At 35.3% G+C, this 27,383-nt stretch overlaps 1 protein-coding gene across 3 annotated transcripts in view; it reads right to left on the bottom strand.

Moving 5' to 3' along the window:
- STT3A (staurosporin and temperature sensitive 3-like A) overlaps positions 1 to 27,383 on the bottom strand; it is a 125,646-nt gene that overhangs the window by 29,220 nt on the left and 69,043 nt on the right. For all 3 annotated transcript variants that reach the window (XM_089815272.1, XM_089815273.1, XM_089815274.1), the window contains exons 7-11: positions 24,625 to 24,720; positions 24,246 to 24,305; positions 24,038 to 24,151; positions 4,656 to 4,742; positions 1,275 to 1,378 (exon numbers count right to left, since the gene is read on the bottom strand). In XM_089815272.1, the coding sequence (XP_089671398.1) occupies positions 1,275 to 1,378; positions 4,656 to 4,742; positions 24,038 to 24,151; positions 24,246 to 24,305; positions 24,625 to 24,720 (461 nt within the window). The remainder of the gene's footprint in view (positions 1 to 1,274; positions 1,379 to 4,655; positions 4,743 to 24,037; positions 24,152 to 24,245; positions 24,306 to 24,624; positions 24,721 to 27,383) is intronic.

Here is a 27,383-nt window from a genome sequence, read left to right as displayed (position 1 = left end):
TTTTATCAGCTAGTTAGCTTGCATACCAACTGTTTGTTAAAATACCAGTTGGCTATAGGTGATCATTTTCATGATTAGAACTCATATAAGCATTCACTATTGTCAAAATTAGTTGCATATTTATGTTAGGTCATTGTTTAAACAATTTGGAGTCTTTTGTAAGCATTCTCTTTGAGGCAAATCCAAACAAGAATCACTGCAGCAATCTGAAAAGTTATATCAGTCAGAGGACCCTTGCTTGCAAAGTGTTTGACGAAATGTCAAACAACTGAAGTATAAAGATTTTTGGTGTTGGAAGAAGTTATAACCTATTGGGGTTATTACAGAATAGACTGATTGAAAGCCATATCTAACAATAAAAACATGTTAACCGTTGTCATGGTTTGAGGCGGACTTTATTATGTTTTGGACGACTGTTCATCGAGCCATGTCCACGTGGAGACATGACTCCATGTGAAGTCAAGTCCACAAAGAACATGACTTCACAGGGAGTCATGCCTCCATGTGCACATGTCCCACTCTACAACTCTATGTCTGCAGAGTGCAGACCGAGAGACAATGAACAAAATGAACAATAAATACTAAAGTTTTCTAAGTGTAATAGTCTTCTGCAATCAAAACAATTATGTAGTATAATTATATAATACAGTCTGCAATCAGACTTATCTACTAAAAGCATTAAATTCTATATTGATAACAAGTAGCACCAATAAAGTATAAAGAGAAGCAAAACTTCCATTGTTAAATCTGATCATCAATTTTAACAAATATTATTACAAAGCATGCTGCTGAATATGATCAGCAAATTAATACTATATGTAGGTATCATGTGATATAGTGTATTACCCACGTTAATCCAAGCTATCAATTTGTACCCCATTTCAATTGGTTTACATGTATCCCAATCATAATATTATATGCAAGTTAAAGGTTATCCTAAAATAACATTGTAACTAACCAGAAGTAGACAAGTTTTAAATAAATATTATTACAAAGTATGCTGCTGAATATGATCAGCTATTTAATACTAAATGTTGGTATCATGTGAAAAAGACCACCTTTCGTATCAATTTGTGTAGTCAACATAGTAAGAAAGAATATTTCTGACAAACATTTCATGCTACTATTTCTATTTTCAAGTTCAATGTGAATCAATAAATTATAGAAAAATCAAACATTTCTGATGGCACAAGAATTAATAACTGTGTCAACAAATGTCCCAAAAAAAACCAAAGAAAACTGTACAGGAGAAACAAGAAGGCAGGAAAGCCTACATGCCAGTAGAAATCACAAGTGTTATAGCCACTTTAAACATCTTAGCTGACACTGTACGTTTGATATAGTGTCCCAGTGCTACAACATTAAGTATAATAAATACCTGCACACAAATACAAACCATTAAGAAACTGCACGAAAGTGTGCACAAATTGAATTACATTTAAAATGAGCTTCCCCTAATGTTTAGACCTCTGACATAAATACAAAACCATTCAAATTGCCCGATGAAAATACACACACAAATTACTTCTTCAACCAGTAAACCCACAATAAAGCCAGTGGCTTTTGTTAAAGTTGTTAAAAATATTTAATGAGCTTAATTTGATTCTTATCAGTGTCGTTATCTTATGTTTTCAACTCCTACCAGAAACATAATTTGTTAGGTCACACCCTGCAGTCAGAAACACTACTGAGATTTTAACATTAAGCTGGGATGACTTCCCCCATAATTTAATGAAATAGCTCATTAAACGCAATCATCTATGACCAGGGACCACTGCATACCCCCTATTGAAATACTCAACAATCAAACTTGGTCTTGAGAAAATTACACGCACAGCCATGTGACTCATCAGCCCAAAATTGAAATGCTGCTCTGTATTGAATAACCCTGTGCTTACTTTGCCCACAAATATAGTCCTATTGAAGATACATGAGAAATATAGTAGAGAAAATTACAAGCACAGCCATGTGTTTAAGCCCTGTGCCTCATCGGCTCAAAATTGAAATGCTGCTCTGTATTGAATAACCCCATGCTTACTTTGTCCACAAATATATTCCTGTTGAAGATACATGAGAATATAGTAGAGAAAATTACAAGCACGGCCATGTGTTTAAGCACTGTGCCCCATCAGCTCAAAATTGAAATGCTGCTCTGTATTGAATAACCCCGCGCTTACTTTGTCCACAAATATATTCTTATTGGAGATGCATGAGAAATATAGTAGAATAAAAGATCGTGTAGGTGCATTGATGTTGGTATTTGATTTTGCCCAAAGCCACTGAACCAAAGAGATACTACAACTATGTAAAGTAAATTTTCACAGCAGGGCCGTAAGAAGATCCATATCTCTTCAGTGGAGACTTGTATGATGTATAACAGATGAAGTGGTTTCAAGTTATGATGCATAAGTGTTACTTTATCATTATGATGCCACAGTAAAACCATACAATACAGTTACGTTGGCCATCACATAATATTAACATGGAAACAAATTCAAATGGTTATCACCACCAGGTTCAAATGACAATGTATTCCTAAAAGACGGAAAGCATTTTCAGCCATTCTAAAGGTAACAATTGTTGGGAATGTGGCATATTTTGTTCGGTGTTGCATATTGAAGAATGACGGATGCATAATTCACAAAGTTGCAATTTGAAATTTCAAACTGTCATTTATCCTTCCCATTTCTGTCAATTAGCTTTTTTGCAGGAAGATGAGCATTGAAGCGACTGGTATCAGTATCCTTGATGCTATTGATATCTCAAGTAGTTTAAGGATGAAAGGAGGAAATAGGACCCACCCTTGAGGCATTTTGAGGGTTTAAGTCATCAATCTGGGAATTTAACATTAGATAAGATAAGATAAGATAAATATTAATGTCCAACAAGAGACCACAAATGGGCCTAAGGGACAAAAAGTACAAACATAGGTCAGAAGGCAGCAGGAACACCAAACGGTATCCAAACATTAGAGAGAGATACGTGGTTTTGTAAAGCAATTTGTTTAGCAGAAGCATGTTTGAACAAATCAAAAATGTAGCAGAGTATAAGGATAACCAGTTCTAGGAAAAGCAAGAGCAATAAGATGCAATAATACCATCTTAGTGCATCACAAGGCTTTCTTAAGAAGAGCTTTGAGAAGTTTGAAAAAAAAAAAAAATTGCATGACCAATAAAGGGTGTATTGCACTATTCATATTCAACTCTTAAAGTCTTGACATGATTCTTTAAGGCTCTTGTCTAGTATGCATCACTGTCAAGTTTTCTTGAAATGACTTAAGCACATCAGAGGGTTGTTATTACATCTGATGCTAGCAATATTGGGACTAAAGCTCGGATTGGGTTCAACTAGATGGAATCTCTGACCTGCTTTGGGACAAATATTCCATCTTAGACAGTGTAGATTAGCATCTCATATAAGTTTCCTATCAACAGGCTCTATTCAGTCTCAAAATCCATGAGATTTGCGTACGCGGAAGTTTTACTAGCCATTAAGTTCTTAGGCAAATTGAAACTCTAAACAAGGTTAAGTATCTGCTGATCTCAATAACATTGTATAGGCTGATTCCCATTTCTGATAATGAAGGCTTGGATTTATTGCAGATATTATACATATGGGAGTTCTTAGTATTTCTATGTGCATGAACAAGAGGAAAAGGAATGAGGATGGATAATTAAATACGTAGGAGGTGCAATTAAGTGCATGGGAGGAAAGCTTTGCTGATGAAACCCTAATAAAGAGTAGGCATTTCCGCATTAGCTGAGTCTTGGTGAACCTATTATAAGGGCTGGCATATGGGAGATAAAAAAATATTTTTTTAGAAAAGTCTCTTAGTCAAAAAGCAACGGCCGTGTCATAAGCCTATAAGGCATGGTGGACATGGAGAAAAAGAATTTACAAGACTTCATTGCTATGCAAGAGTAGTTGTAGACATAAAGAACAAGGGATGTACGAAAAGAGAAGTTTTCAAAAACTGTCACTCAAGATGATATTAGTAATGAAACATCATATATTTTTGTTTGAAAATTACAAGGATAAGCTGTAAATATTTGACTGAATTGTTGTAAAGCACTCCTTAAAAATTATCAGCAGTGGAAGTACAATTATTTGTCCTGCTGTAGGGATGAGAGAGAAATGTCTTTGAAACTCACATGGTTGTCATGAAATCTGTAAACAATTTTATGATCTACATTGATACTTCTATTATTCTTTCCTTTTGTCTTTCTTTTTTTCACATCTTCCTCCGCAATTGATCTCTAGATAGCAGTTTAAGCTATTCCTAGCCAAGTGATTTCTTCACAGCTATTTTATTGCTGAAAAACTTAATGACTATGCTAGAATATAAGTTTTTCCATGTCAAAAACAGTTTATCAAATTGTTTTTCTTAAAAAAATCAATCCACTCACCTCAAAGAATGTCTTCAGTTGATTGCTATAAGCTGTTACTTTTTTAAACGTTTATGAATAAAAAATAATAAAATCTTGATTTAAGGATGAAACCTAAAAGTTTTGGCTCACTTCATGCAAATTTGCAATTATGAGGGCACTCCTTTGAAAGCAAATTACAGTAATAAAAAGTCGATCAATTGCAGAAATCACCATGAAATTTTAAAATAAGAAAAATAATGTTTACAACTGAGGAGAAGAAGAACAAACCAGAAATGATCCAAAATGCTCAGATGTCATGACTGCATTGAACCCAACAACTGGAACAAGGGCAGCCAAAAGCGTACCCAAAACCACCTGAAATAATCATGTAGTTAGAAAGAAGAGCTCCATGATTGGTGTGTACAAAATAGAGAGCATGTCGTGTAAACATTCAAAATGAACCATCAGCTGAACTGAGAAAAAAATAATGTGTTCCTACAAAAAAACAGATAAATTAACAACCCGGCAAGTGGGCACTCAAGAGAAGTGACAGTTGAAAATAACTCCACAGTAGCAACGCACATTTTGAAACAAAAGCAATGATTATGTTAAAGTTACAAGGGTACTTTAACCAACCAAGCCCTGATGTGGACAAGAGGCAGGATCGTCAAAAACTTAACAGGATTTAGCCAGGTATTTCATTACAAAGTAAAATACAGAACAAAAGTCACTTTCAGAGACCAGATATAATTTGTATAGATCAATGGAACTGTGGAACAGCTTAACAAAGAAAAAGTTAAAACTGGGCACCAATTTAAGCATTAATAAGAATAAAAATACAAAGCAGCACCAAGCATTGGTTGCTTCATATTCACAAAACTGATTTTATCATGGGAGCTGTAGTAGGGTTGCACGCCATTTATCATGTGCAAGTGTATATGGGGTTAGAGTTTGTAAACATATATAATTGGAAAAAAAGGTTTATAGGTTAAATTTTGCTGGGTAAAGTGAGCTAACACATGCTAGTACTACTAAAAAACATTGACCCAGAACATTGCAATCTATTGACAAAGATTGAGTACAGGTTGTTCCATTGTCATGGATGTATGGACATGAATTCAACATCAACCACTCATTTATATTATTGTTACACGGCTTACTCGTTAATATTTTCTTAGAACCATTGACCACTCTAAGAAATGTAAGGATGTTGATTACCCCTTTGCAAGTCATAACAAATTTAGCTCATATTTGTAAGTTAGTTGGTTTGATGATTGACTGGGTATACCAGCACATTTGTTGGACTCCATGTTGTGTACATGCTCCGAATAATGGTTTAAAATACATTGGCAAAATAAATTGGGTGAAGATAGCACTGATTAAAATAAAGACATACATTTTTTTATGCATAACTATCACCCTTTACTTGCATTGTTTTGACCTTATGCATAGCTATTTTGTTTTACAAGACAGGGTGTTGGAAGTGCAGGTTCTACAATTGCTGGAAATTTGTAAAGAGTGCAAAAAGTCCATCAATCAAAGAAAAAAGGAAAGAAGATGAGAGAAATGGTGCCTAATGATACTTGATGATCCAATATTTGGAAAAATCTTACCTAGTAATTAGGTTCATATTTTGTTTTTAATTTTTAAAATTTAATTTGAAATTTAAATTGTTGCTTGTAGATATATTTGCACTATCATATCACTTCTTGTGGGGGTATTTAGGTATGCAAATATAGTCTCTGAAAGCCTCGAAGACTCATGAGACTTTTAATAGAATTCTTGATTAAATGAGGCAAGCAATTCCCAAGAAAGGTCCTAGATTACATTTCTATGGGGGTCGTAGAACAATGAAGACCCCTCTTGAAACAGTTTCCTATGCTCTTAATCCCAGGTCGTATACATGTTAAACTCTCTAAATTCTTTCTTTTGAAGATGATAAGTAATGGGGGATTTATGAAGGCCCTCCATAAGATGTATAGTAGTGAGGAGACAACTGTACTCTGAGATTAGTGGCTTCAATTTTCCAAATTCAAGGTCCTACATTCAACAAACCAAGACTACGACAGATTCAGCCACTATTGCAAGAACACTAGATTTAACTCCGAACAAACAAAAAAGCTGCCTTGAGATTTTAAGTTTAGCAATCAACTAAGCATAGTGAAACTCCAACAGCACGCTAGGATGTTGATCTTGAAAAAGTTAGGCAAACTGACAAGGAGATGCAATTGAGACTAATCAGAGTTCTGTTGGACAAAGCAAAACTTCAACTAAACAGGGACCCAGATACTTTCTTGACATACAGCCCTCAAAAATGCCATCCCTATCTCCGAAATGCCATTGAACATAGTAAATAACCAATACCACAAGTCACTGCTTAAGCACTTAACAAATCCTTAGTTTGTCCTTACAAAAAATATTACTTGTATTCAAGTCATTAGAAGTCTAGATCCAAGAAAAAGGTCACTCTAAATATTGTCTTTTAAGCTTAGGACCACAGTTCACAAGTAAGATTAGTTGGATGAATCTGGATACCTTTGAAAATGCCAACAGTTTTTGTCTCTTTCCGTTGGGGTATGAGGTTTCTAGTTTGAATCAACAAGTATGACCTTAGCTTGTATATTGTCACTGCCTAGTAATATCATTTATGAATGGTATCAACTAAATCCTCTTACAACACAACATCTAAGTTACCGAATTTGTTTAGAAACCTAGGAATTCGACATTCAATTCGTTCAGATTTGAAGTCGATTCAAATTCGATGCGAATTCATCTGATGTCGTTGAAATTTCCTGTGAATTCGCTTTTTCGAACCCTGGGCGAATGCGTTGGAATTTGGAGCGAATGTCTCTGACGTCGACGGACCCCAAGACGAATGCATAGCAAATGTGGACGAATTTATGAGCCACGTCATCTTTTTGACCTTTGACATTATGAAACATTGAAACATTAAACCTAAAATCGCGTCTAAGACAATGTTTTGCTTTCACATTTATGGTTTTGCTTTTCAGTGTGGTAGACGGCGGCAGTTTGTGGTTCACGACGCACGCATAGCATTTTGTAGACGTGGCAGTTTGTGTTTCACAATTTCTACGCATAGCAGTTTGTGTTTCACGCGGCAGTCATATAGTGGAGTGGTCTCACGTCTTCAGCAGTCGTATAGTGGAGTGGTCTCACGTCTTCAGCAGTGGTCTCACGTCTTCAAGAGTGGTTTCACACAGCAGTCGTATAACGGAGTGGTCTCACATCTTCAACAATGAGATATCATTCTCCATCATCAAGCAAGTGTTCCCCAGTTCGTAGGAAGTATAAATGAATAGAAGGGAAGTCGACTGACTGGAAGACGCTAAAGAATAGGTGACACGAGTTCCTGCAACAACAATGAACTTTTTGGCATACACCAGAGGTATGGTTTGTATCTATCTGCATTCTTATCTCAGCATGTTTGCATATATCTGATATTATGTTAAATTGTATTACATTCTTCCGGACTGTAGTTCAAGAGCTATTAATTCTGAATCTGGTTATAGTCCATTAATTGAAGTTTGATATTATTTCTTCTAATTCTGAATTGTGTAATCATCACTGTTAATGCTATAGTAAACATTCTTGGTATTAAATTAAGATTCAGTAAAAGATCTTGTTATTGCATTGTGTTTGTTTGAAGACTTTGGTTACACTGTAAGTGTTTGACGAAATTCCACCAGCCTGATATTCGATTATTGTTTCATTTCCAGCAGAGATTATTACATCTTCTCATTGTTGTAACTTGTTTTATTTATTTGTAGATTCTATCATGGCTGCAAGTGCATCTGTAGCCAATAATCCCGAGTTCAAAGTCGACAGATGTTCCCCACTTTGGAAACGTGTTCAAATGATTTGACATTGGTGGGTGGAGGAGGTTATGTGTGGATTTGCAGCCATTGCAAGGGGGAATTTAGTAGCTCTTACAGTAGAGTAAAAGCACATTTGTGCTTTATTCCTCAAAAGGCATCAAATTTTGCACTGGGAAGCCAAGAGTAAACGGAATGCTACATAAAACCTTTCTTCGAAATCACATCGTAAACAAATATATTCAAGACCAGAAGCAAGCAGAGGAAGCTGTTGGGAGGGCAAATGCTTCACATCTGTTGGAAAGTGGTAGGCCTCTAAAGAAAGGAAAAACATCATCTATGTCTTCAACTACCACTCCTAATGAGCCACCTGCGGAGGGCCATCCATTCTTACGTCCTCCTCAACAACAGATTGTAAGTAATATAGTGGTGGGACCCTTGGAAACATCCTTCCAAAATGAAGCTAGAGACATTGTTAATCAAGCCATAGCCAGATGTGTTTATGCAAATGGATTATCATTTAATGTTGTTCGTTCACCGTATTGGCAATACATGGTGAGGGCAATTAATGTGGCTCCAAGCAGGTTCAAGGGCCCTGGGTATGAAAAGGTACGCACCACTTTATTGGACGATGAGGTGACCCGTGTAGAGAATGCCATGTTACCCATCAAGGATGCATGGGTCGAAACAGGATTGACAATAGTATCAAATGGATAGAAAAATGCAAGGAACCGTCCTTTGGTGAATGTTCTTGCAGTGTCTACAAGAGGTGCAATGTTTCTAAAAGCAGTGGATTGTGAAAGAGAAGTAAAGGATGGTCCTTTCATTGCAAACATTCTCATCCAAGCTATCGAGCAAGTTGGCCCTCAGAATGTTGTTCAAGTAATAACCAACAATGCAAAGTATTGTAGGGCTGCCGGCTTATTGGTTAAGGAGCAGTATGAACACATTTTTTGGACAACTTGTGCGGTGCACTCACTCAACCTAATGCTAGAAAACATTGGCACTAAGGTTGAGTGGATAAAAAAAATGTATGAAGAGGCACAAGAGATCCAAATGTTTGTCACGAACCACCATATGACGCAAGCCATATTCAGACAATTCTCGAAACTGGAGCTCTTGAAGGTAAGTTGAATTGTTTAAAATTTAAACATGTTTTAGAAATCTAGCCACTTTAGTAAGTTTTCTATGTTTTCAAATTTTTAATCTAATTATTGTTTTGATTTTAAAATAGGTTGTTGAGACCTGCTTTGCCTCCAACACCATTGTTTTGAGGCGCCTTATCAAGGTTAAAGACGCATTGACTAGAATGGTAACTAGTGCTAATTGTACCGTACGAAGGCAACTAACATAAGGGGATTGATACTAAATGAATCTTGGTGGGATCGTGCTAAGTACCTTCTGAAGATCACCGAGCCTATATTGAGCATGATCCGATACACTGACATGGATAGGCCTTGCTTGGGTGAGGTATATGACGGTGTTGATTCCATGATTGAGGACATTAGAAATATCATCAATGAGAAAGAGCAAGATCCTGATGAAAAGTTCTTCAAGGAGCTACAATTAATTATGATAGAGACATGGAACAAAATGACTACCCCTTTGCATCTACTTGCCTTTGCATTGAGCCCCAGGTTCTATAGCCAATTAGTCCTCAAGGGGAGTACGACTAGAGTTCCCCCATACAGAGATCCTAAAGTTGCTCAATGGTACAAGGTAGCCCTTCGAAGACTCTTTCCTGAGCACCTACGACCTGCAGTGAGGTCTGAATTTATGAGTCTTGCGAGCACCGATGATTGTGGCATTGAGGCTCTTGAAGACAAGAACAATGCTGATGCTCATAAATGGTGGTACTTCCATGGTCAAAAATACCAACACTTGCAGCCCATTGCCATCAAAATTTTATCACAGGTTAGTTTTTTAATGTTAAACATTCTAATTACTAATTTCTTGTTGGTAAATATTCAAAACTCTAATTTCTAGTTTATTGTTGGTAAATTTGCAAATCTTGATATGTTGCTAGTTCATCATCATCTGAGAGGAATTGGAGCACATACTCCTTCATCCACTCGATAAAACGCAACAACTAAACTCCAAGAAAGCAGATAACTTGGTGTCTGTGCATTCAAACTTGAGGCTCACAACTCACAGAGAATACGTACAAAAAGAGGGAGGCAAAACAATGGGATGTCAAACCAGAGGCCGCGGAGTTGGAAGTCCACTTTGATGCACTTGCAATTGAAGATGGTGCTCCTGAGATACATAGTAGTGATGGAGCCGATCTTGAGGCTACGGCTGAGACTACGGTTGAGATTGTTGATGCTACTGGCACTAATTGTGTTTCTAATCAGCAACTGCCTAATGATGATGAATTCTTTGATGATTTTTGATGATACATTGATATTTGTCATTTGATCATATATGAGTCTGTGACTGATTACTGATTACTGATTCAGTGATTAGTAATGTTGACATTGTTGTTTTAAAGACTAAAGTTTTGAACTGAAACATTCATATGGTATTATGGTGGTATATTTTGACATTTTGTCATGCCAATTGAACAAATCATTAATATATGTGGTGGTTGAATTTGCTAAATTGCTTTAAATTAGCATAGTGGTGTATGAACTGGTCTGCTGCAGCATATTTTTACATATATATATTTTATTTTATTTTTAAAAAAATCTTGTACGGATGAACCCAAAACGAACCCGAACCCAGCCCAAAAATTTTTTGATCGAATGTCAAACCCATATCCGAACCGGCAACTTAGCACAGCATCTTTGTGGGTTTAACTGAGGCATCTTCTTTTCCCAGGGAATCACAAGCAAGTTTTGTCTCTCAGACAATTAGAAGTTCTCAATAAATTTAATCCTACATAGCAGATATTGGTAGTTGTTAACGAGGATCGCAACTCATTTGCATAGTACTTCTATCCAACTCTACTGTTGTTACATACAACTCATCAGATATGTAAGCATCTTCAAGAAAAGAATTATGCAAACCTTTTTCCTCAATTATTTTACCAATTGGCTAGTGCTCTTAATTATGGTAATCAATAGAGCAATCAGGGATGATTAACTTCTTGAAAGTTGTTCAAACCAAAAATAGCCAGTGTTTCTCTCATTAAAATGTGAAGGTTGGTGGTTGGTCAAATACTCAGCGAGTTTTAAATTCATCATAGTTCTAGCCTGCAAGTTTTAATGGCTTTTACTTGCCGATTTTTTCAAGCCCAAGCTAAGTACTCGATTGTGTATAAACACGGGCGTTTAAAGCAAAAAAACAGCAGGACTCGATCTTTTTTTTTTTTTACATTGTATTGCTTGAGTTTGGCGATGAGGGGAGAAGATAGGCTTCCAAGCCCTTGGTAACTAATTTAAATCGATTAGGAGCGGATCAAGTGATTTTTGAAGAGAAATCACATTCCTGGGTAGGTTTTCTGATTTTGTTCCTATGTTTTTTTCAAACAATCTATTTTTTTTTGTTACATCTAGTTGAATATAGAATCATTCCTAAGTAGTTAGCAATGATTTTGAATCATTAGAACATGATTCAACACATTTTTTGACATTTTTTGTTTGTTCTTTCACTATTTTTTTAAGAATATCTCGTCTCTTTTTTTTTAAATTCAAACCCCAATAGTTTTTCTTATTTTTTCAAATTTGAATGGTGGCTTAAAACATTGAAACTAATTTATATAGTCTACTAAATATATTGAAACTAATTTATATAATCTAGATTTATAGGCACCTGTCCTAAGGTGCTGGAGATAAGACATGGAGGTATGCCTATGGAGGGCTATAGCATGGGAGGGTGATTTGTATAAAACATGAGAAAGTAATTCATGGAGGCACTCGAATACCACCTTGCAAGCATTAAAAAGTATGATTCTAGAAAATATGATAAAACTCTAAAAGAGAATAAAAAGATTTGTTAATGTCATACTTGCAGCTGGGGAAGAGAAAAAATTGTGAAGTGAGAGGGAAAACTTAGCTACAAAGGAAGCCATAGCTGAATCTCAAGGTGCTTCAATTATCATTTTAGAAGCAAAAGAAGCACTTGAGACTATAGTGGGCTCTCGTAGTGGTCAGCATATATGCAAAACGAGCGCCCCCTCTTTATCACTTATGCTTCCTCTGATAGAGTGCTTGTTTGTTATGATCCTAGTGGGCGGCCTTTGCTAGCACCTTGAGGTTTTGGTGCAATGGTTTGTAGCATGTGGTATCAAAGCCTCCACTCAAGTTCAAGTCTCAGAGCGGGTGGCAACGCCAGCATTGCAGTGTTTGTCTAGGGCTCATACAGCCAAGGAAGGGCCCACCGTATTGGCGCACATCCAACCCGGAGTCTGGACTGTGGAGCATGGTGGGATGTTATGATCCTGGTGGGCGGCCTTCACTAGCACCTCGAGGTTTTGGTGCAATGGTTCGTACAACTGTTGGTTCATCACCATGAGGAACACAGCAAATAGGGAGTTGTTTTGTGCCTAGGAACACACTTGGAGCACAACCATCAAGCTACTAGTTGGAATAAGGAGGCACGTGAGAAAAAAGGCATTGCATGTGTTGACTTTTGGTACTTCAACAACATTCCATTGAATGTGGTAGTCCTTATTGGCTCAATTTGGTAACGACATTGATTGATTCAAGAAAAGGGCACGAGGCCCCTTCTCGCAAGGATTTAGGTGGGAAGTTAGTAAATAGTCCAGATGATTTCATTTTTAAATTTTATGGTTTTTCTTGTTCACTACATCAAAATAGTGTACTAATACCTAATTTCACTTTGTCCTAGTCGGTTGCTCACAAATGCAATTGGTAGGGCAAAAGAAGTGGAGGAGCAAAAAAAGTGTGGAAAAAAAATTGGCACCACCATTCTTTCTAATGGGTGGACAAATGGCAAAAACTGCCCCATTATTATTTTTTTTGTTGCTTGCAAGGAAATGTGGTGTTCTTGAACTCTGTTGATGCCTCCAGTAAGGTGAAAAATGCAAAAACATTGGCATTAATGTTGGAAAACATTGGCATGGAGGTGGGAATAGAGAATGTGGTGCAAATCATCACAGATAATGTAGACAACTTATGTGGCAATAGGTAGAATCCTCCAAGAAAAGCACTCCACTCTTTTTTGGTTACCTTGTGCAACTCTACGTCATTCATTTAGAGGATATAGCAAAACTTGATTGGAAGATGGAAGGAAATATATCTAAAATTACCTTTGCCGTCTACATTTGATGAGAGAGCACACTCATGGGAGAGATTTGGTGAGATCATGTGTCAAAAGGTTTGGAACAATTTTCTTGACATTACAAAGCATTATTGGTAATTTGGTGCATTGGCCTCTTTGAAACAAAAGTTTGTGAGTCAAGCATGGGTAGACTCACCTTATTCAAAGAAGGTTAAAGGAGAGTTTGTCACAACCATAGTCTTCAACAACCATTCTTCACAAAGGGTTGCAAAAATTGTGTGTGTAACTTCAAAACTTAATTTTCTAATTATTCTTGTTTCCAGCTCTCGATATTAATTTGTAACTTACTAACTTCATTAATTAATATGTTTGTAATTAGAATTTTTCAATTATAGGTGTTTGAACCCCTAATTTGAGTTTTGCGCTCGCTAGATGGGGATAAACCCCCAATGGGGTATCTTTATGAGGACATGGATAAGGCCAAAGAGTCTATAAAATATTACTACAAAGGAGATAGATTCAAATTTGATCCCATTAGAGAAATTATTGATAGGTGGTGGAACAATCAACTCCACCAACCCATTGATGCATGTTAATTGACGAATTTACCACCGGCTAACCATATTTTCTAATGCCCAATCAAGGTGATAAACATAATATATCTATCGTCAATCAATTATCTTCTTATTTTCAAACGTGGCAGCTACCTTCATATGATTTAAGCTAAAATACAATAATAACTTGAAGTTGCTTTTAACCTAAAAGCAAAAAGGCAGGCTTTTGACTAGAAAGCTTGCAAAGGTATGAAATCTACACAAAAATACTAAACTGAAAGATTCTACCAATTTAAGGTATCTCGTGGGAACTCATTCAAAGATAAGACTCACATTTCCACGTAAAGGAATGAAAACTTCAACACATTTATCTACTAATATCTTCTCACATAATCTAGTTCAAAGATCAAATATGTGGTATTGAAGTCTTCTCCAACAAGCAAAACAAACATAGAACGATTTTCAAAATGCTCTTAAGAGTCGATCATAGTTCACCCAAAAGATTTTGAAAAAGCCCAACAATCCAATATTTAAAGCATTTCAAAGTTGCAATTTTAATCGTTAAATTCACCAAGTCTTTTTAAAACTGAAAAATAAAATTTCCTTATAAACTATTAAAAGTAAAACTCATAGAGAGTTTTAAGCTTTTGTTGCTCCTGAACCTTGGACACTTATTACCTAGACCCTTGCAACTCCTTTCATTGCTTCCACTTCCCTGACCCTTCAGCGATATTCTTGGTACCTACTAACATAAGTCATGATTTGGAATGACAATGACCTATAGCTTGATTCTCCACTTAGCCAACTCCGTTTCTACATCCCTAGTCTCTACAGGAATCTATGTCCTCAAGCTTGGGAGTCTTTAAGAATGTGAGCAAGTCACTTAACCTATTGAACATTTTTGTATCATGCTCTTGGACTTTCCCAATCCCTTTAGACAACACCTCATCATATTGCCTCTTAATTTCCTCCATTTCATTGATTTTCTCTCCGAATTTATCAATCAAGTCCACATCCAAAGAATTGAAATTACCTTTAATATTGATCAAATTATGGAAGTACAGATCAAGGACTTGACAAAGGTAAATGGTATATTCTTTATATAGGGAAAGTTTTCAATCAATAGAATATAACAAGGAGGCTTGAATTTTAGTGGGGTTGTATGCTATCTTCTCAATTACCAAGACTCCAAGTTTCAACTCTAGTATGTTCTCAATAGTTTTTACTAGAACATATAAACTGCTCTCTTCATTTGTCATCTTCTGTAGTTTTTGGATCAAACTCTGTCTTTTATTCGTAATACTAAAGTACAAGCTTTCGAGGGTGGTGAGGTGTGTTATGCTTTGGTCCCGCATTTGTTAAATCCACTTGGCCAACACTTGCACTATGTTGATACCATCTTTGAATTTAGTCAAAGGCATCTACTTCATGAAGAACTTGGATAGAGATAGAGGCTTCTCCTCTAATAAAGTTGATGACATAAGTCATTAAGTCCTTATAAGGCTGAAATTGCTCCAAACGTTCTTGCAACTCTTGATTCTTCTTTTACAGTTAGAGGGTCTCATATCCACACTAGAGATATTGCAATCAGCCTATGTGATAGTGTCCACGCTTACACCCCTTAAAAGGTAAGATGTTGTGTCCAATACTAGGGTCAGCAACAACTCTATACATCCTCTTAGCCCTCTTAGGCTTCCTAGAACTCTAAAAGAGTGAGGCAAAGGTGTCAACCTCATCAATCTTCACTATCACTTTCCTTCTTTTCTTCTCTACTTCTTGTATAAACTAATTAGCGGAAGTGAGGTTGGATCCAACATTGTTTGTATCACAAATGCAGGTGGAAGGGTCACAAGAGTAGTAGGAGTAGGAAAGGAGGGCATTTCCATTATTGATCTTATGGTACTAGCCTGCATGATCTATCAATACACAGCATTAGGATCCTCTTTAGTTTCTTTTACTTTGCAAGAGTACTTTCTTCATCTAGCTCACATGTGCTCTTGATCTTAACCTGATCTTTATCAAGTTGTTATTCATCCCTGATCCCACCACTTTGCATATCCTTCCTCATGGAACTAACAGTTACGCTCACATTGATTGCCATGGGGGTAGCAAAGGGCTAGCGGATTTCTCCTCAATAGCATGTGCATCTTTCTTCCTCTTCTTCCCTTCAAGCCAATCAATTGTTCTCTTAATCACAAGAGTAGTCTGAGTTGCCAGGTCAAAGACTTCTTACCTATTCCAATCTACCTTAGGGATGCTTTTATCTTTCAATTCGTGAAATTCAAGATCAATGAGGATATTGTCATCTTGTGCTCCTGCAGAGATGTTCAAATTGATTCCAAATAACTAGATTCATTGCAAGGTGAGTTTGGTGAAATTTATTTTAAACACTACCGCTCATCTATGCAATCTGCCCAAAAATCCTCAAATGTAGGTTTATGAATGTAGGTTCAAACTCTTGTTGTCAGATTGAGTCCTTTCAAGCACAGTTGACAACTAATAAATTTCCATTACTTTTTCAACACTTTTAGCAGCATTTGAGGTTTTACTCAAGGACATAGAAATAGGGAAATTGAACCCCTTCTTTCCCATGCTTGAATATTGAACATTCACTACAGCCATTTGTTGGCACACTTCTAAAAATACCAAGACCTCTGAAGGAAATTTGAGAAGCCGCAAGGATTCTTTCTCAAATCTCCCCATCCTCAAGTAAGTGAATTGTCTAAATTGAGCGAAAACATTGTTGAACCCTAACACAAAAGTGGCAGCTCCCTGGGACAATCTCACATTGGGTCACCCTTCTAACTCCCACACTAACTTCATGAGGAAAGCATCATTCACCTAGACGAAATCTTGGTTACCCTTATTTACAGTGAGTTGGGGGAACATTTTGTAAATGGGGCCTTGAATAGAATGTATTTGTTGTGTGGTGAGACCCTCCCAAAAACTTCTATGGTTGGCAATGAGATATACTAACACAATGGAAAAATTAAACACCCCATTGTTTGAGAATTCCCTAAGTTGCATATTGAGGTGATAGCTCATGAGGTTGGCCCAATGTATGTAATCTTTCTTCCCATTGACAATCAAAATAAACTTGCACGTCCAAAATCTCAATTCCCACTGGCCTATGAAACAAAGTTATTACATCAGTAATAGGCTCTTTAAAATGAGATTTCTTCAGTTTACCGGGTAAATGGGACTTGCCTTTATGATTTGAGCCAAGTTTTGGCAATGTTATTAAGGCAAAAAAAATCATGTGCCTTGAATTTTATGCCCATGAAGAGCCTTTCCATCACTCTATCCCTAGGAATGCCCAAAGCCTGAGTAATACTTTCAAAAATGATTTTTACTATAACTTTCTTGTCAGCCGTTCAAATTTCCCACTCGGTAGGATCATAAATTTTTGCACATGCGGCCACCAACTCGCAACATTGCATGGTGGAAGGAAACGCTCTTGCATATATCAAACCACTTTGGAGAATTTGTTGCTCCCAAGGACTCAAATCTTTGTGCTCATAATACTCCAAAGACTTATGAAAATCTTCATGTTGTATTTTGATATCCTTCACCTTTGATTGTTGGCTTTGAATTACATACTGAATGTAAAGGACAAAGCTTGAGCAAGTAGCTTACTGGAGGTGTTAAAGAATGACACTCAACAATCTGCCACCCAAGTGATATATTGATTTTGGTAGGACACGCATTAAATGAAGCATCATCATTCTTGGAAAATGCACATATCCCGTACCAAGGTGCAAGTAAAGAAACATAGGACTCACGCAATGAATGAAAGATGCCTATGCGGAGTTACACTATGGATTGGGACCCACCAATCGTTTAGTTACCATTAAACCTTAAACCTTAATTGAGGCCATCCACAAGTAGAGAAGCAAGTTAGCCCAAAAATGCCGTAATATCCTTGTATTTGTGCAGAAATAATCTTCAATTCCACATAAGAAAGGCACAAGAAGCAGCAATTGGTCTAATTGATTTGGTCAATATATATCCTTAGAGTGATTGGACATCATAAGACCAACCTCCATTGTTTAGAGAGGATGACACCAATTATTTGTTAATGTAGGCTATGGAGGAGGAAGTGGGAAGTGGATTTGGTTTCACATTGGATGGCATTAAGGAGAATGAAGAGTTATTGTCAATGCCAAGAGAAGCTACTTCTAGGATGGAGGACGAGCCACATACATCATCAGAGCTATTGAGCAAGGAGGCACAATCCCGCCAAGTGTGTGCTTCTAGGAATAGACCCTCTAGTTCCACTTCTACCTCTCCCTTATCTTTTAGTAGATCTGTTAAGAATGTTAGCGTGTGTGAAATTGAATCTATATTCTTTACCTATAATCAAAATAATATTACATAATGATAAGAGATATATATATGTATATATATATACATATAATATTATATATATATATACATATAATATTATATATACATATATACATATACATATATATATATACATATATACATATACATATACATATATACATATACATATACATATATATACATATACATATACATATATATACATATATACATATACATATACATATATATACATATATACATATACATATATATATATACATATACATATACATATATACATATACATATACATATACATATACATATACATATACATATATATATATATATATATATCAAAATCTATAAGAATGATGATGCTTCATTTAATGCGCATCTTGCCAAAATCAATATATCACTTGGGTGGCAAATTGTTGAGTATCATTCTTTAACACCTCCAGTAAGCTACTTGCTCAAGCTTTGTCCTTTACATTCAGTATGTAATTCAAAGCCAACTATGAAAGGTGAAGGATATCAAAATACAACATGAAGATTTTCATTAGTCTTTGGAGTATTATAATATATATATATATATATATATATATATATTAGATTATATTTGAATCTAATAAAGTAATATTACTTTGTGTATATCTTACAACCGATTGTATTCTATTTTCACAATAGTTCATAATGCATTGTTATCAGCAGTTCTTAATACATTGTTAATGACAGTTGATAACATCATTGTTATCAAACAATATCATCATTGTTACCCGATAATAACATGTTATTGAATAACATTATCGGCAGTCGATAATATTGCCAGCAACATTGCATGTTATCAATCATCGTGACTTTCGGGTATGAATGGTCGCCGTGACTGTTCTTAGTAATAGTTCACTTCCTCTCCCGATCGTATATATACTAGTCTACGATGGAGAGTAGACCAATAACAACGGCAATCTTACTCTCTCATCACAGGCTACTATATATATATCAGTTCTAGTAACATTAAGCTCTCTACTTCAATACATTATAAACATCAAGAAATAAGAATAAAATCAGCACCACTATAATTCAACCTCTACATTATCAAGACATATTGAAATTGAGATTTACACCAATCAAGACCTCAGCATATTAAAACTTTACATGGTATCAGACCGAAATTGGTAGAGAAATCTCAATTTTGAATTGAAGGAAGAAATAATGGCAAATAACGTCAAAGTGGAAGACAGATTTGAAGGTGCATCAAATTTCTTCTCTTGGAAAACCCGTATCATTATGATTCTGGAAGAACTGGAACTTGAAGACTAGATTGAAAAAGATATCCCAATACCTCAAGATGAAACCGAAAAACTCACCTGGAAAAGACGTAATAATAAAGCAAGGACAATCATTGTTGATTCAATTAAAGATCACATCCTTCCTTCCATATCAGAGATCAAAAGTGCATATGAAGTATTCAAGACCATAAAAAATACATTTGAGATAAATAACTCAAGTAGACTAATCACTTTAAAATCTCAATTACTGAATACTAAAATGGAAAAAGGAGATTCTATTCACTCTTACTTTGAGAAAATTTCTAAAATGAAGAAACAATTATCTTCCATTGGAAACAAAATAGAAGATCAAGAACTTTCATTAATAGATCTGAGAGGGCTTCCAATGTCTTGGGATACCTTCATACAAGTAGTAAGTAGACCTTCAATTCCTACGTTTGATCAGTTGAAAAATGAATGCATAGCAGAAAAATCAAAGTTAATCTCTAGTGGGATCACTTCAAATCAAGAGGGAGAGAATCAAGCTCTTCACACTGTCTCGAATAAACGAAAGAGAAAATTCAATAATAATAAAAAGAATTTTAATAAAGATCTCAGAAACTGTCCAGAAAGAGAGAAAATTCTAGCCTCCCTTGCTGAAACAATGGAAGATGAAAATCAACTATACTATTCCGCACTTTCAAGTGAAGTAAATTCAAATAAAGAAGCTTGGATCATACACAGTGGTGCATCCTATCACATCTCTAGATTCAGAGATATGTTTGATACATTTGGAACTTATATCACTGAAGGAGTTACAATTGGAGACAATTCTACCTATCCTGTAAAAGGTATTGGGACATGTTCTATAAAATTAAAAGATGGAACTACACTTAATCTTAAAGATGTTTTGTTTGTACCAGGCATAAAAAGAAACTTAATTTCTATCTCAAGTCTAAACGATGATGGATATCATGTCACTTTCAACAAAGACAAGGTACTATATTGGCCTAATAACTCAAATATGAAAAATGCTATTATCATAGGGTCTAGATTTGGAACATTATATAGATTAAGCAATATTCAAACTCAAGCCCTTAGTCTTGAAATGTCTAATGTTAATGAACTATGGCATAGACGACTTGGGCACATTGGGTTTAGTTCACTTCCTTATTTAGATAACATCTGGTACTCCTAAACTAGACTCATCTCATATAGGATAAAATTCAAATTCAAACTGTAGCTAACCCAGATTAAAATGACAAAAATTAATCCTGCTCAAGTTTAACTTATAAAATAGGTTCACGTTAACATTATGGAATTTGGAAGATTGTTATTTCTTTAACATATCTCATCTAGAAAGTCGTCTCCTTGTGGATCTTATCTTTTTTGCTGAAAACACTTAACAATCTCAAATAGGTATCCCACTTGCTATTATGTTGGGTTTAATCGTGTGGTTTAACTCATCTATGACTACTTCAAATCAAAAATCACTCACTACCTTGGTTCTTGGTGAGCACTCTAGGTATAAATGGGAAAAAAATCCACAAGGACTCATCAAACATTCATCTTCTTTTATTGTTCACACAAGTGGTGACCCATACCTTTATCTATATCTAAAGATTTTTCACTGCTTGTTTTTAGGTGATGTCATACTTCCAAGAATCCTCACACCGACACTCATAAAACATCTATGTAAGATATAAATAAGGATGGCCTATGTCTTCAAGATATATATTGTACCATAGGAAACCCTTAATCAATTTCTCAATCAGTTGCAACTTCATAAGCAATAAAACTCGCTATTTGATATGAAGATTTTGCATACAAATACATTATGCTCTTTCAAGAAATGTCTCTTCAAAATAAAATTAAACCTGTGCTTTATGGATCAATTTTGAACCCCAAATTGGAAAGTATTGATAGACCAAATGTCATAAGGTACATACTATAATGCTTCATAGTATGATCCATTATAGAAAGCCATTTCTTCAAGCTCATTTTCTATCTTGCCTACTTAAGCTTCTATGTGATACAACTTCTTGTTGGGTCAAAAATTTGTATTTAACCTTTGCTCATGGCAGTCTCCTCCATAGTTCTTGTAAAATAATAACCAATTAAAATTGGCCCCATAAGGCACAATTTGATGTATTGATAGCTGAAAACGAGAAATTGGAACACTCATAAGCTAAGTCACAAGGTTTCAATTCACATTCGTGTTCAGCAACAATAAAATTTGAATTACGTTTGACAAGAAAAAAAATTAAAAATAAAATATGCAATCAATTTTGCCTTAAAATTTTAATTTAAAAAATAAAATTATATTAAATATTAAATGTTAATATTAAAAAAATTTAAATTTAAAAAAAAAATGAAATAATACTGAAAAAAGTATATTTAATAGTATTTTTAAGAAAATTTTATTAAAAATAGAATACTACTTTATATTTTTTTTTTTATAAACGACTTACAAATAAATTTTTTTTAAATGATAAAAAGCGAAAGACCCAAACAAAAGCTTATCAAAAAATAAATTTTAAAAAAATGTAAGCTCTCAAAAGGTTTATGAACCAACTAGCCAGAAGTTGAAGTAAATATGAAAAAATAGCAGAAGAAATATGTGCTAGAGGGATTGCTCAAGTGGTTGAAGAAATTCTGCTGAAGAAATCTGCACCAAAGAATAGGTGGCTCATGGCTCATCTCTTTGGCTCCCATCACATCCTACAGAGGAAATGCTTGCCAAAAAATGTGGTTCATTCCTTATGTTACACTCCACAAAAAAAATGCCCTACCTGCTAGCAGTTGCAATTGTAGCAACTATGTGAAGTCAATTGCAGATGAAATGTGTATCCTAGCTTAACAAACTCACTCATTGACAAAGTGGGCTTTGAATTTATTTTAAAACCTGTAAAAAATGTTCATGAAAACATTTTTGGCAAAATAAAACTTGATAAAAAAAACTAGCATTGTTTCGCTATGACTATGGATATTGATTTTTTACAAATTTCATGCATATTTAAAATATTCACGGGGTTTCAAACTTCAAGCATAAAATTCGGAAAACCCTGTGTCACAGCTCAGAAACATTCACTGTTAAATGAGATACACTGAAGGGGCCTCTTACAACTACTAGATTTATAGTCTCCTATCAGACTGTACTACTCATTTAAGGACCCAGGTGCCCATTGGAATTTGCCGTTGCAGTAATAGATTGTGACAGATTAGTATAACAGTGCCTTTCACAATCCCTTACTAGAGTGCCCAGGCCTCTTATTCCCCAATCAAAGTACACAATTCTCCTAGACCCATACCAAGCATGAAGGATTCACTCCACTCCGAAATAGAGGAATTGCTATTCATCTAATCATAATCCACACAATCAATATAGATGGGCATCATCAATGTTCTTTTATATGCCAAAAATCATTGCCATAGATGTTAGCAGTCCTTCTGAAGGAAGAACTTGGCTTCCTTATAGGATTACCCTTGACCCAACCAAACCCTTTAAGTTCATGTCACTCTCCTCTAAGCTTCATCAGATCTAGCACTGCTCTTTTCATGATAATGGATGAGGATACTAGTTTTTCTTTTGCACTGAAACTCCAGTACAGATTAGAGTGTGACTTAGCCTTCATGGGCACCCCTTCCCCCCTTTGCACCTCCACCCTCTCACTTGGACTCATCAGTTGCATCTTTGGTAAGTAGCTTTCCTTTGACATGATTATTTATAAGATATGGCCATACCTTTTCTTACTTTTGTACAGCTCATCCACTTTGGGTCCAAACCTTCTAACTTTGTTCTTTAACTGTTTTGTCTTGAAAGGACTTTCTTGGCTCTTGAAATGTCTTTCTGCACTCTTGCTGTAGTAGCTTTTTTAACATTCAAGTCCAGTGACTGCTTTGGTCATTTACGGACATTAAATTAGTTTTTATTCCTTGCCTGTAAGGATTGTACTAGATCAGAACCAAGAGTTCAATGCAAATTTATAACAAGGTATAAACATGAAATTCATGTTCCGTATAGATATGGCTTAAGAGTATTCACTCCTTGATCTGCTAAGGGCCAAATTGTAAAACAAATCAGTGAGTGGCGTACATAGCATACATGTGGACATTGTTTAAAATGTGACCCGTCCTGAAAAACATCAATTTGACCTTCAAGTGAGATTTTTAAAATTAGCTTTGCAGCTTCCAACCATATATGGTTGCTGAAAGAACACTGACATTTTTTATTTGAAGCATATAATTATAATTTTTGTACAACCTACGATTCTTATTATTTTCCTGTACAAATTGGCTCATCTCAAATCTCTGTATATTATATAGATGAATTAATTAAGTTCATCCATAAAACATGTAAGGTTCATCAGTCAAATAAAATTCTATAATTTCGTAAAAAATCCTTGTATATAAGAAACAATTAAAAATAGATTATTAGCTAACCATCATGAGATCTAGAAATTAGAACCTCGTCAAGTCAGCATTATGCATAAACTTACCAGAGGAGCATAAGCAATGTACAAGCGTGATGAATAACGGCCAGTGGTGATGCATAGAAGAACATGCATTGGTATAAGATTTATTATAAAAGTGTAACCTCCCCAAGAACAAACCTACAAATATTAAAATGCATTAGAAATATTTCATAAGGTTCTCTTTAGTTGCCCTCACAAAAAGAAAAAAATGGCTATTCTAATGACTGCTTACCATATAAAAGTAAGCCAGGGAATTCAATGTAGCATAAAAGAGAGAACCAGTGTTGAGTGTCTGCAAAATTTCAACTATTAGTAATTACTAAACTAAAAATAAATTTTTCACACAAAAGGACAAGAAGTTTTCCGATGCCACACCAAGGCGTCTTATATAGCAGAATCTAGTCAATTTCCTTACCAATAGAACTCCATAATAGAGGGTCAGATACACAAACATCACTCCTTTGTTGATTTGTATTTTGAGTGTATTCGAGTGTTTGTTTGTATTTGGTGTCTAGTTTTAGTTCATTATTTCTGTTGCAACTTATATTTTTGCAATAAAATTCACAAACATGTACATGATTATACTAGATGAGGTTGGCATCAAAACTAACCTTGATATATAAATAGAACGTGAAGACCAAAGCAAATATTGCAACAGCTTCATTATCATAACTGCCAGCAACAGATCGAGAAATGTATGAAGGTACCTGAACACAGATTTTTCATTTGCATAGTCAGAAGCTACATGGTTACAAACCTCAACTGCTGAGCAATTGACCTAAAGATACACAGAATTTTCAATGGAAGGGGAAAAAGATTGTAGTAACCTATTTTTGCATTCTGTGATAACAAGCTACATGTTTGAAATCCTTAATGAACTGTATTTTTTCCAACAGACACAATACTTAAAATGTTCTTTTTTTGTGAACAACTGCTGGTTTGATACAAATGTGATAGAACAGAAGAATATGCATCCTGTGTGTATAGTGTCTGCTATGATTAGCATGTTGGCAACACGTCTTGTTTTATCAGTGTGATTAGCATTGCTTGGAGCAAATAATGCAAATTCAAAGTGCTTGTTACAGACTGTGAGCAACATCTTAAGTAATAACTGGATTCCAAGCTCATGAACAAACTTTACAGATACGATCACCATGCACCTACAAGAGATTTTCAAAAAACAGGTTGCATAATGTACTGGTCTTTCTTTACCAGACCATTACTGGAGATGCAATGATCATATTAACAAAATTGAAAAAGAAAAGTCACCTCTACAGTGAGGAAAACTGTTTACCGTACTGGGTAAAGAAAATAATGCATACAGATAATAGAACAGAATAGCAGAATTATATTCGCATACAGCCAAATATTACATTATGCTTCTAATGATCTGATGATTACAACGATCCCAGAGGGGGATATAAATACTATCCGAGGAACCTTCCCGAAGGTATCCGTCGGCCACATACAACATGTCGGCTACAATAATAGAACCTTCCCGATACCGACAGAACATTCCCGATACACACCCTGTCGGCCGATACCAACGACATACATCCCAATACAAACAGATACATCTTGATACACTAACAGGATGCATCCTGATACACTAACGGGATGCATCCTGATACACTAACAGGATACACTAACAAGATACATCCTGATACACTATTTACTATCGACAAAAACCACTTAACAGATAGTCATCAATGATACCATTGGATGAAGTACCACATGCTCTATTATATTATACCATGAAAACATGATGATAATTCTTAGTGTCTTAAAGCCTCCATCTCCAAGTTGATAACTAATTATCAGTGTTCCCTGGGTTAAGTTGGGTCACAAGCACAATGGGTAAATCTCAGGGTTGACTGATTCTCTGCTGAAACTATGAATGCCACCTATAAAGGTGGCCATCTTGCAGTACAGGGGATGACCCTGGGAGCATTTCATCTAAAGGGAACCTACAGGGATGCCAGAGCATACAAGTGCCATTTCAAGTAAAGCCAACTGATGCAGAAAGCATCCAATCTCTAGCAATCTTGCACACCCTGAAACATTCTTTAATTTATATTTGTTTGCTTTTCCGAAATTTTGTTGCAGATCCTGTTTGATCTTTATTTTTTCTAAGTTGCCAGTTCTACTACAGATTCTGGTTTAGTTCATGGATTCGGCTTTAAAAAATTGGAACTGGGTTTATTTTGAGTTTGTCTACAAAAAAATGTCATATATAACGTAATAATTATGATATTATTAATTTATTTAAATTTAAATAATATATTATTATGACATATTTATAATATACTATTTATACATAATATTATGATAAATAATTAAATAATATTATTATATATTAAAATTATATTGTAATACAAATAGAAAGTAAAAAATCAAAGGTTATTTGTCGTCAAATATTTCCATTGAATATTATGGAGATAGACGAGGGTCAACTCAACATTATTTGTATGTAGTATGACCAATTCTATGAATGCAGGAAAATATCTAGATTGGTGTGCATATGAATGAAAAGAGTCAATCGACAATCATAAGAAGAAGAGCAACCAACACAATTGAGAGCTAATTTGATGCTTCCCTTCCTTCCAATACGCAAGAGGCAGGGAAAATGACTACCTCAATCAGATTGAAACCCAAAATGAGAACTAACTTAACCCTTCAAGATGACCAGAAGAAAAATAAATCATAATGGATTAGTAGCTTTGATGACTTATCCAAGAACATGATTTATTTTCTGCATTTTTCAGCTGCTTCACTTCATCCTAAATTCACTCCTTTGTTGAAAGTGTGGAGAGAAACAATTTAGTCTTGTTGGACACTGCTAATTTCAATGATGGGGCCCACCAGTAATTTCTATGTGCAATTACCCTCACTAGCCACTAAATGCAAACATGTTGCCCTGGCAGTTCTCAGAATTCTAGGGATTATCTATTATAAAAATATTAACTTCATTGGTATCACTTGGTTGAGCTGGAACCATAGTTCCATGCCTAATAGAGGGGTGTAGGGACAAGCTTTGGCGACCAAGAACTAAGGGCTTAAATTTGGGGACAATGAGGAGATGGCAAGGGTGCGATGGTGTTGATATTAATACAAGTGACTTGAAATATTCAAGGCCAAATCTACAATATGCCATCCAAGATAGTGCCCCATGAAAGGCCAACTAAATTACACAAAGTTAAAAATACATTATGGCATGTGCAAATAGCAAGAAACACGGCAGCATCCTTGGCAGAGGTAGAGAACATTTCCCATAAGTCCCCAAGCCTCTTAAGCATTTTCCTACAAGGTATTGTTGATGTGAGTTTTTGTACCACTACATAACATATTAGTAATTGAATATCTGATACGG

The sequence above is a fragment of the Cupressus sempervirens genome, chromosome 2 (genome assembly GCF_028749045.1).
Source record: "Cupressus sempervirens isolate cs-2001-9-10 chromosome 2, ASM2874904v1, whole genome shotgun sequence".
Lineage (NCBI taxonomy): Eukaryota > Viridiplantae > Streptophyta > Pinopsida > Cupressales > Cupressaceae > Cupressus > Cupressus sempervirens.
Note: the sequence above shows the minus strand (reverse complement) of the source record. Positions and strands in the feature narration are given on the sequence as shown.